Source organism: Nymphaea colorata, chromosome 12, assembly GCF_008831285.2.
Source record: "Nymphaea colorata isolate Beijing-Zhang1983 chromosome 12, ASM883128v2, whole genome shotgun sequence".
Lineage (NCBI taxonomy): Eukaryota > Viridiplantae > Streptophyta > Magnoliopsida > Nymphaeales > Nymphaeaceae > Nymphaea > Nymphaea colorata.
Genome location: NC_045149.1, coordinates 20,898,310 through 20,912,203, shown reverse-complemented (window position 1 = coordinate 20,912,203; position 13,894 = coordinate 20,898,310). Strand labels below are relative to the sequence as shown.

The window sequence follows — 13,894 nt, the reverse complement described above, 5'->3', positions numbered from 1 at the left end:
TTGTATCAAGATCAGTAGTCTTATCTGATCCACAAATTGTTGACTTCTGGCTTCGGATCAATGGTCTTATGTGATCCGGAATTTTTGGATTAAGATCATTGGTTTTCTCTAACTTATAAACTCTAAGATTTACATTCAACTTTGCTACCAAATCAGCGATCTTATCTGATCTAGAAATTGTTGGATTATCTTGTCATGGTCTAAATCACTGGTCTTATGTGATTCAAAAATTGTTGAATTGGGACATGTTTGTAAGGTTAGTTCGGTCGCGGCCTTATCTGATCCAAAAGTTTATCATTAGGGAACTTGGATAAGTGGTCTTTTCTAATGTGCAAAATATTAAGTTTGTATCAAGATCAGTAGTCTTATCTGATCCACAAATTGTTGACTTCTGGCTTCGGATCAATGGTCTTATGTGATCCAGAATTTTTGGACTAGGATCATTGGTTTTGCCTAACTAATAAATTATAAGATTTAGATTCAACTGTGCTACCAGATCAATGGTCTTCTCTGATCTAGAAATTGTTGGATTATCTTGTCATGGGTCTAAATCACTGGTCTTATGTCATTCAGAAATTGTTGAATTTGGATATGCTTGTAAGTTTGGATCAATCGAGCCCTTATCTGATCCAAAAGTTTATCATTAGATTTGGATCTAATTTCGGGTAGATCGGTGGTCTTATCTGATCTACAAATTGTTGACTTGTGGCTTCGAATCAATAGTTTTATGAGATCCTAGAATTATTGGATTAGTATCAGTGGTTTTGTCTAACTTATAAATTCTAAGATTTTGATTCAGCATTGCTACCAGATCAGTGGTAGTATCTACATCAGTGGTCTTATCTGATCTAGAAATTGTTGGATTATCTTGTCATGATCTAGAAGACTAAGGACTCAAGAAAAAAGGTGCAAATTTTCACCCAAAATAAGATAGAATTATACGTTTAAAATGTATCGAAGCCATGTAATAAATTTGCCATGAAAGTCTAAGAAAGAGCATTACTTTTCATAAGTTCAAACACGTCTAGGGGAGTTTCTGAATTTGCCACAACGTTTTCTAAAAAGAGACAAAAAATCAATTTCTACAATGTTTATAAAGTTAATGAAGTGTTAATAAAGCTGTCAAAATGCTTGAAAGGTAGTTAAAGAGGTTTTTATATTGTTTGCAAATTGTAGACAAATCATATAAAAATGAAAAACATGCAAAAAGCTTGTAGTACATCCTAAACATCTAAGAAAGCTTGTGCGAGTCATATGAAGAGAACATAAAGATTTAAAAATAAATACAAAATGTTTATCAAAAACATTAAGGTCTATGAAATGTTTATTAAACTCATTTAAAGATCATTTTTAAAACGTTTTACAATAGTTCTTGAAATATGTAACAATTTCTAACACAATTTGGACAACTTCAGATATATCATGACATTTTTTTATGGAAAGTTTGCAAAATTAGAAGACTTTTCAAGAAAGGTTTGCAAAACATTAGAAAACCACAAGACCTTAATTTAATATATAAATTCCAGTAAAAAAGCCATGAAAATCTATTAAAATAAGCCAAAAAAAAATCCCACACAATTTGGACAACATCGGATACATCATGTCATTTTATTTATGAAAAGTTTGCAAAAACATTAGAAGTCTTTTGTGAAGAAAAGTTTGCAAAACACTAGAAAGTCACAAATGTTAACAGAAAATCAAGAAAAAAAATTGAATAATTCAACTTCAAAAAAAATTGCAAACGTTAATAAAAAGTCATTAGAGTCCAAAAAACATTATTATTCATGAGCTCATAAATATACAAACGAAATTTGCCAAAAAAATTCATGTAATGAATTCATTTTAACTTTCTAATAAACGGTCAAAAAAAGTTCATCTTTATAGAAGTTTATGAAGCATCAACAAAATTTGCCGTTGGTAAAAAAAGTTCACAAAAATTGGTATAAAAAATCATGAAAATCTAAAAGAGCATAACCCTTTCATGAGTATAAATGTGCACAAGAGTTTTTAAAAATGTTAATTTATGCTCAAGAAACTGTATTAAAATGCACAAAATTTATAAATATAATTGGCACTTGTCGAACATCTACTAAACTTCACTACAACAAAATAGCATTTAGTGATGTACAACATGCTTCACTAAGGGCGTGTTTGCTGCCCTGGAAATTTACTGTAGCAGTAGAAAAAAAATTCAAAATTTTAAAATTTTTCCTCTCCATCAAACTTAGAATTTTTTTTTGTCGTTAAAAGTGGAAATGGAAAAATATTTCTGGAAAAATTTTTCTAGCCAGGGGTGGAAAAATTTTTCTAGAAAAATTTTTTTGACCGTTGGGAGGAAGAAGGGACACTGAGGAAAGGGGGAGGAGGAGGAAGGGAAGGAGGGAGGAGGAAGAAGGAGGAAGAAAGGAAGGATTGAGGAGGAAGAAGGAGGAAGGGAAGGAGGGAGGAGGGCACGGCGAGGAGGGAAGGAGAAGAGGAGAAGAAGAGGAGGGAAGGAGAAGAGGGGAAAAGAGGGGACGGCGAGGAGAAGAGGGGAAGAAGGGGAAGAGGGGGCGGAGAGGAGGGAAGGAGAAGAGGGGAAGAGGGGAAGAAGGGGAAGAGAAATGATAGGAGGGGAAGAAGGGGAAGAGAAATGATAGGAGGGGAAGAGGGGAAGAGGGCACGGCGAGGAGGGAAGGAGAAGAGGGGAAGAAGGGGAAGAGAAATGATAGGAGGGGAAGAGGGTAAGAAGGAGAAGAGGGCACGGCGAGGAGGGAAGGAGAAGAGGGGAAGAAGGGGAGGAGGGCACGGCGAGGAGGGAAGGAGAAGAGGGGAAGAAGGGGAGGAGGGCACGGCGAGGCCACCTCCCCACGTCCCCCCGCCTCTGCCGATGGCACCGCCTGACGCCCATCATCCACAAAATCCTCCTTCCCTTCCTTTCTTCTTCCTCCTCCTCCTTCTTCCTCCTCCTCCCTTCCCTTCCCTTCTTCCTCCTTCTTCCTCCTCCCTCCTTCCCTTCCCTTCCCTTCTTCCTCCTCCTCCTCCTTCCCTTCCCTTCCCTTCTTCCTCCTCCTCCTTCCCTTCCCTTCCCTTTCTTCCCTTCTTCCTCCTCCTCCTTCCCTTTCCTTCCCTTTCCTTCCCTTCCCTTCCCTTCTTCCTCCTCCTCCTTCCCTTCCCTTCTTCCACTTCTGACAAACAACGAAATTTCTTTCCAAAAAAATATTTCCTACTTAACAAACACAAGCTTGTTTTGGAAATATGGAAATTTTTTTCCTATTTCTCAATTCCAGAAATATATTTCTGGAAATTTTTTTCCGTTTCCATGGTTTCCAGCCATCAAACGGCCCCTAAATGTCATCGGTGATGTCAACTCTTCATCATGAATGGCGCCACTAACAGTAATGACGGAATTAATGATGCATTCATTGCTATTAACTATCACAATTAGTCATGCATTAACAATGATAAACCAGTTGTTGTGTCACTAATTAACCATGAATGGCTCATGAAACAACAGAAGCTTAACATACATGGACAACCAACAATAACAAACAAACACTCAAGCAGCAAAAGTTAAAAATTAACATGCAATCAATAACACTTTCATATAACTACAAAAGCGACTGAAAGCATTTTCAGATTGAAAGCAGCTATAGCAGCATAACTTACTTGATTTAAAAGGCAAAAGAAAGTTGTAACAGCTACCATGCCATGTTAAGGTGATCTGCAAACTGCTAATATCTACATAATGGTACTAAATAAAGCAAAATAATACCTCTGTTGTGCCCACTGTGTAAAACAATGTTTGACTCAGAGCATCCAAACGTACAAGAAAGCTTGTTCCTCAAGCTCTAGATACTCGACCTCCTTTTTTTAATGTACTTTTATTGGAAGCTGCAGCATCCATCTAGAAGAATAAGGACAAGACTTTAAAAAAGTAGAAAAGTTGACAACTAAGTGCTACAATTATTGTTAGAAGGCATATTAGAGGTTAAGAGTTTAAGATTTAAGATGTTAAGAGTTTAAGATTTAAGATCAAAACTTCTTGAATATATCAGTAAGTGACAGTTGGATGATAAGGAGTGGCACATGAAACATCATGATCATGTCAACACAAAGGAGGACATGTGTAACTGAAGCCAAGTGAGTGGGTATTGAAGCCTAAAGAGACATTCATATCCAAAAGCAACCATTTTACCTCAAACAAACAACTACAGTATGAAAGAGGATGGAAGGAAGGTGAGACATATTGTACATGTTGCTACATGTGGAACATCAAAATCATAGTGCTGTCTCACTCAAATTAATAAAACTCAAGCAACCTACATTCATGAGGTTAGCCCAAAAGAATTGATCCTATTAAAAGAAGGGCATTACAAAAAGCCACAAAACCACATGAATAAATCATATTGTCGGGTAGCAAAGAGAGATTGTTAATAAGGGCAACCCTTCCTTTGTGTTGTTTCCCCAGTTTTTGTTCCTTTGGAACAAAAACAATAAATTTAGAAATTCAGAAATATCCCATATATACAGGGGAATTAAATGCAGTGTAAGATAGCTAATGACTTTGGTATGATTGATTGATAACAAATATTAGATAAAATCAGTTTGAATGGTGACCATAACTAAAAAAAAAAATATATGAGAACTAAAGAAGTGTATAAAAAGCGAAAGTTTATTATAATATTGAAGAAAAAGACCATTACTGCCTAAACTTGTTGTTCTGTAACTTAAGACCCAATCCATTAGCCAAGAATTTGATGTTTTGAACCATAATTGATGGACAACATACTTTTGGCCATGACCCACTAAGGCCTCCATTGAATTGAATTGGACGTTTTAATGGAATAAGTTTCTAGTCGATAGCAGTGAGTCAGTGACCATCTACTTGTATTGTTTAAGTCCTCTGCGGCTTTGCCCACTCCAAGGAGACATCATGAAGAGTATCTTATGCAGTGAGATGATAAGCTAGAAAATGGATAAAACTAACACAATCTATGTTAGAAACTAAAACATATTAATGGTTAAATTTATCAATAATTTTAACCCATAAATGTAATAATCTATATAGAAATAGATCACAACCTAGTCTTACCGTTCTATAGGCAAGATGCACGATAAGGGACCAAAAGGAAATTGAAATTGAGAAAAACCTAAGTATGATTATTTTTTGGTTTGGCTACTGTTTGTAGACGCTTTTCATGAACATACTCGTTTCAGTCCTTTTTCTTGAATTTCTGCCATTAATAAACGGAAGGGCTCAGTTATTTCAATTGTTTTAGTAATTGGACTGTAGGTGGAAAAAAGTTATTCTACTGAAACATCTGAAGAGGTGAGGTTATATATTTTCAAACAAAAAATAAGTATGAATACAAATTATAATAACCTTATATAGTAGGAAGATACATAAATACATAACGTATCACATATAACAAAATATGAAATATAATAAAACAGATTATGTGCGCATGTTGTAAGGCATAAAGATAATATGTTTATATTGTCAGGCCAAAAGATAGAGAGCAAACATAGAGGGAAAAGGAGCTGAACAAACCATGATTCCTTTACATATTATTTATAAAGCAATAGGGAAATACATGACTTATATGTAAAACTTATAACAAAACATATTTATGAAACAGATATATTAAACAAAGCAGTTCACTGATGAACTTGTAAACTAATTTTCATAAACCGTATGGCCTTCAAGACCAATGAAGTTCATGGAACTGAAGTCTTATTTACCTAACAAGTAACATCCACCTTTAGCAACCAATTAAAACTTCAACTCCATTAAACCACCGATCTTGAAGTTTTGGGGAGAAAACCCTCAAGGTAGCTTACAATATTTAGAGTCTGGAAAAATAACAGAGAAAGAATCAACATATTTTAGTTTCTGTATGTATAGAAATGTAATGACATTTGACTGCACGATTTAATTAGTCATTCATGTTTTCCAAATGCCTACAGATGAAAACCTTTGAGATTTCAAACGAAGCCCCTAGTTTTGTGGAGAACAAATTGACACAGTATCTTAACTAAGAAGAAGGAGAATAAGTTCGTTTGTGAAACGACACCCAAAACCTTTGGCGATCGGAGCAAGCGCATGCAATGCACGGCATTAATCGGATAGAAAGATAGATAAAGCGAAAGAAACAAAGAAAGAAAGAGAGAGGGACGGAGGGGCAGCGCGAGAGAGATAAATCCTATTACCGTAGATAATGCAGCTTGAGACGAATCGAGACTCCTCGATTAAAACCCTCGCTCGCAAATTGCCATTCACTGCGGATGGATGAATGGGTCAGGAAGGTTAAAAACATCCCAGCAAGTTGTCGCTGCCTCATCCCCTTCATGAGCAGCCTCCTTCCCTCGCCATGGCCGACGCCCAGGGGCGAGAGAGAGAGAGAGAGAGAGAGATTTATATATAAAGAGAGAGAGAGAGAGAGAGAGAGAGAGAGTAGAACATTTACCTTCAGGACACGACGGTAGTCGTGGAGGTCGCCGGCTGGAGAGCGAGCAGCGGTGGTGGTGGAGAGCGCCGGCGGGAGAGCGAGCGGTTGTGGTGGTGGAGGGCTGGAAGCGCGGGAGCGCGAGAGAGGCAAGAGACGGAAGGGAAGCATCTCGACGACCTCGATCAACAGCAACTAAAAGCAATCGAGATTGGAGAAGCGGTTACTTTCCATTCTTGGATGACCGACCGCTCCACCGATCATTTGAATTTTGGATTTAATTTCATTTGATGAAGAAGCATTTCTCGTGCATTTCATATGATGGTAAAATAAAATGAGGTACAGCCAGCTCGACTTATTCAGTGCGACTTCCTTCAAATATATATATATATATATATATAAAACAAGCACCGATCCGTAACAATATCAATGCCGAGCCATCAACAAACGCATTGATTGACATCGGAGATAATATATATATACATGACCAACTTTAATTGCTTAAGAAATATGACGAAGTCAGTTTGCATAAATATTCTGGCAGAAGAATACTTAATCAGCAATAGTAAGCAAAGGTATATATATACGTGGGACTGTGTGGGCAACTGCCCACACGGTAAAAGTTGACTCAATGTAATATTAGATTTTGGAATCTAAACTCGAAGGCAATCAAATTGCTTACATAAAGGTAGATTATAAATAGAAACCCAATAATTTTTGCACCTCGAAATTGGCTTGAGTTAGCTTATGAGGAAAACTAACCTCTTTATAGCAAAAACATAATCTTTTATACTACATTTTGCATGAATTTATTGAAGGTGTGTGAAGCAAAGGAAAATAATTGATACCCTTTTGATATAAGATACTTGAAATACATTTTAAACTTTTCATCAAAGCTTGGGACGGCAGTTAAACATGAAAATGTTATCAAGAATGTATCATCAGTACGTCACTTAAATCGACCAACTAAACTACGTCACTAAAGCCATTAAAGATTCAATGGATGAAAGTAAAGTTACTCACACATTTCCAAATCAACCACGCTTCAAAAAATTCACTTGTTCACTCTTTTTTTCTGCAAAATTCCAATGGAAAAACAGGGAGTTGCCCTTGGTAGTCACCTTTACCCTAGAAGAGGTTCGAACTTAGAATGGCTCAACAGTTGAACTATTTAGCCAGTTCCAGCTTGAAACTTAAACCATGGAAGAGTCGAGTTGGTTGGCATTTCCGAGCCCAGTTCAGTCGGTCGATTGGCCGAGGTGGGTCCATTGCCCAATTTCCTCTTTCCGGATGGAGCGAGGCCTACCTTAAACCCTAAACCCCTGCTACTACCACCTTCCAGTGAGACTTGGAGGAGGGGTTTCTACCTTATATCACTTGCGGTCGGTCACCCCTCCTTCCCCGCAGAGGCAGCTGAAACAAGAAGTGTCGTCTTTTTCTGACTTGTGGAGATCACCATATGAAATCCCCCCTGGTCGACCACTAGTTGATGCAAGAAAATTGCTGAGAATCCATTTCTTTCTCTTCTTTTTGGGTTTCTAGGAGTTGGGTCGTCGTTTTGCTGAACCATTGGGGTAGTTTCTGCCACTTTCGCAAATTGGCATCTCAGAAATTGCGAATTTTAAGGGTTTTGCGTGGTGGTTGCAGTGGAAATATGGCCAAGGCTCGTGCTCTGGGTTTGGTTTCTGCGTTGGCGTCGGCTTCTTTGGTCATGGAGGAGGCCTTCGCAGACGGTCCCTTCCAATTCCCTCCGTTTTCTCCCGCCCCGCAGCCGGCGCCAGAGCCGCCTCCGGCAACACCGCCCAAAGAAGAAACGCGCGTTCGGAACGATAATCCCAGGACCACGGCGGCGGGGTTCGATCCGGAGGCGCTAGAGCGAGGAGCGGCGGCATTGAGAGAACTCAACAAGTCGAAGGACGCCAAGAAGGTCGACATTTTCCTATGTTTTCTAACCAATGGAAGTTTTGAGATTTTTCGGTTGTCTTAATCGTGGAATACTGAATTAAGCACCATTTTTCTTTCGGAAGATGAGATGTATTTTGAGAACTCGTTTGCAAGTTCCCATTTGTGGGAGAGACGAAGGAAGATTGAAAATTAAGTACTGGCTAGTTTTTTTTTGTTGCGGTAGTTTATTTATTAGAAGAATTTACTTGTATTCATTGGTTTAATCGTCGTTTGCATGTCTTCAGTTGTTTGAATTAATGAGGAAACAAGAAGAAACAAGACAGGCTGAATTGGCAGCGAAGAAGGCAGAATTTCAAGCATTGCAATCTCAATATGAGACGGTAAGACCAATAAAATTTTCTAAGTAATGGTCATAGGATTTTAGACAATATTGTGACGAGAAATCACTGGTTTGATACATTATATTTTTAAGGTGTACATGCTAACCTTCTTGGGAAAGCTAATGATTAATTGCTGTCGTTGTTGTTATTATGTACTGTGTCTTGTTGTACTTTATTTCTCCAACATCCTCGCTACTGTGGCCAGAATATTTTCTTGCTGCTTTGGTATTTGCTTTTCCTTGGTTGATTGACAACTTGAAAGACAGTTCAGGACTTGAGTCCCGTTGCTCGTTGTGGCCTCCCCCTTAACTATGTTCTACGTCATGGTTACCTCTACCACTCCCCTGTCCTGGTGTTGTACGAAACATGCATGACATTTAGATCAAGCGTTAGACAACAAAAATGCTGTACAGACAAATTTTCTTTGTGTCTGGTTGTAATATTTCATCTCTTCCTCTTCTGAACAGCTATGTTTTCTGCACTTGTATCCCATGTTTTTGTAGGATAGGCAACGTGCGCTTTATGAGGAACAGAAAAAGTTAGTTCAACAACAGGCACAAACAAAAGCTCAAATGGCTCGCTATGAGGATGAGCTGGCCAGAAAAAGAATGCAGGTTGGCAATATGGTCTTTGTACTATTGTTTGTAAGGTTGACTGCATCTTATATGGATGCTGTTGTACATGCAGGCAGAGAATGAACTTCAGAGAGGTAGAAATCAAGAACTTGTGAGGATGCAAGAGGAATCATCGATAAGGCAGGAGCAAACTCGCCGCGCTACAGAAGAACAGATTCAAGCCGAACGACGTAGAACAGAGAAGGAGCGAGCAGAAATAGAGCGTGAAACGATTAGAGTAAGGGCTTTGGCAGAAGCAGAAGGGAGAGCCCATGAAGCAAAATTAGCTGAAGAGGTAAATAAGCGGATGCTCGTAGAAAGAGCCAAGGCAGAGCAAGAAAAGTGGGTTGCAGCTATAAACACAGCTTTTGATCATATTGGAGGTGCAATCCATGAAAATCTATCTGAAGTTGATTTCTGTAAAATGTGTGTTTGATTCACTTTCATGGATGTGTGCTTGATTCACCTTCATGGAGTGTGTGCTCCATTCACTTTCATAAAGTTAAGGGTTCGAAGGAATGACTTCCCTGCATTTTTGTTTGAAGTCTTTTTCAGCATGGAGATGCTAGAAGTTGATTGGAGCTCGTCTTGATCAATATGTTTAGATTTGAGAAAGAAGGGCATTTTTATTCACACACACATACGTACATATGTATTGAAGTTCCTCTAACAAAACTATATTTTTCAAGGTTTAGCTGCCTTACAAGCCTAGAAACCAAAGTCGTTCTTAGGGAAAAAGGAACCTGAAGGCCTTTTTTAGCAGTATTAGCTTGTACGGCTGATTAATGTTACCTTTTTGGATAAAACTGCCCCTTTTGGGGTGAGAATAGGTGCAGTGTCTGTGTTGGTGCCAGGACATGTCATTAGCAAACACAAGCACTTTCTGCGTGTTGTTTCATTACCAAAGATTGTTGTTTAAGTGCTTGATCTTCTGTTCTGCATATTCACCTTGCATCCAGCATAAAAATGAGTGAAAGAGGTTACTGTGGCACTCCTTGTTCTGAATCAGTTAGGAGCTGGGATTTTCACTTCTATGCTTACCTAAAAGTGATTTTTCCTTTTTCTTTTAGCTGTTGTTTACGTAAATCAACACGCCAACTATATCCGTCTCTGATCCTTGCTTCTTTTCCTTTCCCTCCTGTTAGGTGGTTTGCGTGCCATATTGACGGATCAGAATAAGCTGATTGTTGCTGTTGGCGGAATAACTGCTCTTGCAGCTGGAGTTTACACTACCAGGTTTGGTCTCTGCTGTTTTTTCCCATTGTTCATGGTTAGGACTTAGGAGATAAATCATATCTTCTCTCTTGCCTGGTATGTGTTGTTGGTGTTTTAGTAGCATATGTTCTTGCTTACTCTTTGTTTATAATCTGTGTGTCAGTTTGTCGGTGAACCATTATTTTCAAAATTGTCAATAATTTTTTTTCCAACCCAGGCAGTTTAATATCCATTTGTGTATGCATCTTGCATGCCTATTGTATCAGTTTAACTAAGATCTGGTTTTATTTAATTGTGGTGTGGAAGGTTTCCTTTAATTGTGGTGTGGAAATACAAGGATCAGTCGGTCTAGTTTCTTGTTCTGGTCTGCTTTGATGTAAAACCTGCTTTACCATTCTTCACTCTGAGTTCAGTGGCTAGATCAGTCATCTTGTTACATGGGTTTCTGTCTTTGTTTCCTCATTCTTTCTTGTACATTTTGATAATAAATGATAAGGGGCAGTCCCCGGCAGAAACATTTTGATTGATTTGGTTCAGTGAATAGTTGGTAACAGTTGGAAGTCTTGATGGTACACAAGTTTTTTTTTTTTTGGTTGGGAACTTGAGAGACAAGCCCAGATACCTTGATTGACGTAAGTTTTTTTTTTTTTTTTTGGGAGAGGACAAGGCCAGATACTGAAGGGTGCCGAGCCACTTATTGGTTTGACACCTGGGAATATACTTCACAGATTACATCTTACTACATCTGTTGATGGTATATTCACACCCCTTTCTGACCATTAGTTATGGTTGCATATTGTATCTTCTTCCATGTTCATTTGGATTCATTCTGTTACATTTTTTATGAGACTGCACGTATTGCAGCCACCAGAGGTTCCGCAACTCTGACTCCTAGGAAGCTAAATATTTGGGTTTTGTAATCATAGCATGCAGCAAATCACATAGTTGGAGATCCAATCCATGTCAAAATTCTGTATTGTTTGCTTTTTGCTGATTCCAATTGTCATCCTTTTCTCCCTCTAATGCAGAGAAGGTGCGAAAGTGGTTTGGAGCTATGTCGACCGAATACTAGGGCAGCCATCATTGATTAGGGAGTCCTCCAGAGGGAAATATCCATGGTCTGGGATATTTTCCCGTGGGATTAGCTACTTTACCAATAAAGGAAACAACCCAGGCAAAAATGGAAGCGGTTTTGGTGATGTGATCCTCAACCCCGCCTTGCACAAAAGAATTGAACAGCTTGCTGCTGCTACTGCAAACACAAAATTACATCAAGCACCATTCCGTAATATGCTGTTTTATGGTCCTCCTGGAACAGGGAAAACTATGGCTGCAAGGGAGCTTGCAAAGAAATCGGTATGAGTTTGTGCTTTTAGCTTTGAGACCTACCATCCTCTGCTAGACCTAGGTGGATAGCTTATTGATCCATTCATCCACGTTGGTACGTCTGGGCAAACCAAAAAATAAGATTCTTATTTTTTCCCCATCTTGTGCAAGGCATGTTCTTAGGCAAAGCAGCCTAAAACTAGGTTTATTTAATCAATCATAAGATGTTAGCAACCATTGTAGCATTCTGAATATTTATGTGTATGTTCAGGGGTTGGATTATGCATTAATGACTGGTGGAGATGTTGCACCATTAGGTTCACAGGCTGTTACCAAGATACATCAGTTGTTTGACTGGTCCAAGAAATCCCGCAAAGGGTTATTGCTTTTCATTGATGAAGCTGATGCATTTTTGTGCGAGTAAGTGTGATATCTTACACCTTGTTGTTTTTGTAATCATTCCAGAGAGTTCATATTTTATCTTCTGATTTCTGAAGTTTATTTGGAATGATCAGCAAACATATTTATCAGAAACTTTAGATTTTCTAGCTCTCCATTTCCTTGAATCAACAATTATGTGAAGATTCTCCACAAAAAGACAGAATGGAGAACCAAAGCGGGTTGCTGCTGTCATCCTTTTTGACCTTTTGTAGATTATTGAAGGAATTTCTAACATTCATCATTGCAGACGGAACAAGACCTATATGAGTGAGGCCCAGCGTAGTGCTCTGAATGCTCTTTTGTTTCGGACCGGTGACCAGTCAAAAGACATAGTTCTTGCACTAGCTACAAACCGGCCTGGTGATCTTGATTCTGCAGTTGCTGACCGTATTGACGAGGTCCTTGAATTTCCGCTACCAGGAGAAGAGGAGCGTCTCAAACTAATTAAGCTCTACCTGGACAAATATATAGTTCAGGCAGGCAACAAAGGCGAGGGTTTACGGTCCCTCCTCCAGAAACCACAACCAAGAATACAACTCAAAGGTGTCTCTGATGAAGTGATTCGGGAGGCAGCTATTAAAACTGATGGATTTTCTGGGAGAGAGATTGCAAAGCTAATGGCCAGTGTTCAAGCTGCTGTCTATGGGAGCAAAGAGTGTGAACTTGATGCTACCCTTTTCAGAGAGGTAGTTGATTATAAAGTTGCAGAGCATCAGCAAAGGAAAACACTTGCTTCGGAGGGGCATGGTTCAGTTTAATATACATTTGCGCATCTGTACACCTTGGCTTTTTCAAGGGTGATAAATGCTGTTATTTTTTACAGGTAAGCAGGTGAGTAGCTGCTTACTGGGTTCACGGCGCTTCTTATTTTTCTTCTCCATTTCCCACTTGGGTCTTTTTGACGAATTTTAGATAAAAAGTTGTGGCAGTTATTGAGAGGTCATGAACCAATCGACTAGCTCAATGCCAATGTCATGATTTCTGCCATTTTTTAGTTTGGCTGAGGTAGAATTAGATTCAACGTGCTTTTGGAAATTGAATGACAAGCACAATGCCACTTTTTAATGCTACATATTTGCCGACTTTTTTAGATGTTTCAAAAGAAGTCGAGTAAGGTTCCTCTGCTTATGCTGCTTATGCGGTGGATAAATTTCTTGGTCATGGCAGGACTAGGGAACGTTTTATCGCCTGGAAGGGACTTACAAATGAAATTAACATTCTGAAATTCAAAAAATAGAACGTCCCGTCGAAGAGCGAAGCCGGTATTAAATCTCTGTCCTCTGCTCGCCTCTCTCCAGGCCGTGTCTCTGGCCTCGCTTCTCTCGCTGCATTTTAGTCTTGGCCGGTGGCCGGCAACTCTCTCCGTCTCGCCAAGCTAACAAGTTAAATTGCTGGTATAACAAGTTAATCCAGAGCCATAGGTAATGGTGGCGGAGAGACATCCATGGCTTGATTCGGGAGTTGCATCTCCACCTTTTGATGTACCTGGACCTCGACGTTTTTATTTTTTCCTTGCAATATTTCTTGAGATCGTAAGATTACATTGAGATTTTTGCCGCTGTTCTCGAGAGTTCAAGTCTTAAAT

The 13,894-nt window shown here is 38.9% G+C and overlaps 1 protein-coding gene and 1 long non-coding RNA gene across 10 annotated transcripts in view; one reads left to right on the top strand and one right to left on the bottom strand.

The window, feature by feature from the left end:
- LOC116265532 (uncharacterized) overlaps positions 1 to 6,672 on the bottom strand; it is a 32,310-nt gene extending 25,638 nt beyond the window's left edge. For 5 of the 7 annotated variants that reach the window (XR_007574953.1, XR_007574951.1, XR_007574954.1 and 2 more), the window contains exons 1-3: positions 6,450 to 6,672; positions 6,193 to 6,261; positions 3,755 to 3,886 (exon numbers count right to left, since the gene is read on the bottom strand). This is a non-coding gene — a long non-coding RNA (uncharacterized LOC116265532). Of the gene's footprint in view, positions 1 to 3,754; positions 3,887 to 5,724; positions 5,836 to 6,192; positions 6,262 to 6,449 lie in introns of all 7 variants that reach the window. The other 2 variants (XR_007574955.1, XR_007574956.1) reach the window with 2 other exon arrangements.
- Positions 6,673 to 7,710: 1,038 nt separating this feature from the next.
- LOC116265597 (uncharacterized) lies at positions 7,711 to 13,401 on the top strand. 3 transcript variants are annotated; one of them, XM_031646318.2, is made up of 9 exons: positions 7,712 to 8,002; positions 8,076 to 8,355; positions 8,618 to 8,713; positions 9,217 to 9,327; positions 9,401 to 9,710; positions 10,473 to 10,563; positions 11,571 to 11,898; positions 12,140 to 12,288; positions 12,557 to 13,401. In XM_031646318.2, exons 2-9 carry the CDS (start codon positions 8,083 to 8,085, stop codon positions 13,065 to 13,067), a joined length of 1,869 nt encoding a protein of 622 aa, XP_031502178.1. In that variant the 5' UTR covers positions 7,712 to 8,002; positions 8,076 to 8,082; the 3' UTR covers positions 13,068 to 13,401. The 3 variants fall into 3 exon arrangements, with proteins under 3 accessions (XP_031502177.1, XP_031502178.1, XP_049936735.1); XM_031646317.2 differs by having other exon boundaries at positions 7,711 to 8,355; XM_050080778.1 differs by lacking the exon at positions 7,712 to 8,002 and having other exon boundaries at positions 8,303 to 8,355; positions 9,222 to 9,327.
- The last annotated feature ends 493 nt before the right edge of the window (positions 13,402 to 13,894 follow it).

Excerpts from the sequence above, each read along its gene's own strand:
- LOC116265597 (XM_031646317.2), top strand. The coding sequence starts at position 8,083 with ATGGCCAAGGCTCGTGCTCTGGGTTTGGTTTCTGCGTTGGCGTCGGCT. Across the intron at positions 8,356-8,617 it reads AGTCGAAGGACGCCAAGAAG|TTGTTTGAATTAATGAGGAA; the intron begins GTCGACATTTTC and ends GCATGTCTTCAG. Across the intron at positions 12,289-12,556 it reads GCTGATGCATTTTTGTGCGA|ACGGAACAAGACCTATATGA; the intron begins GTAAGTGTGATA and ends TCATCATTGCAG.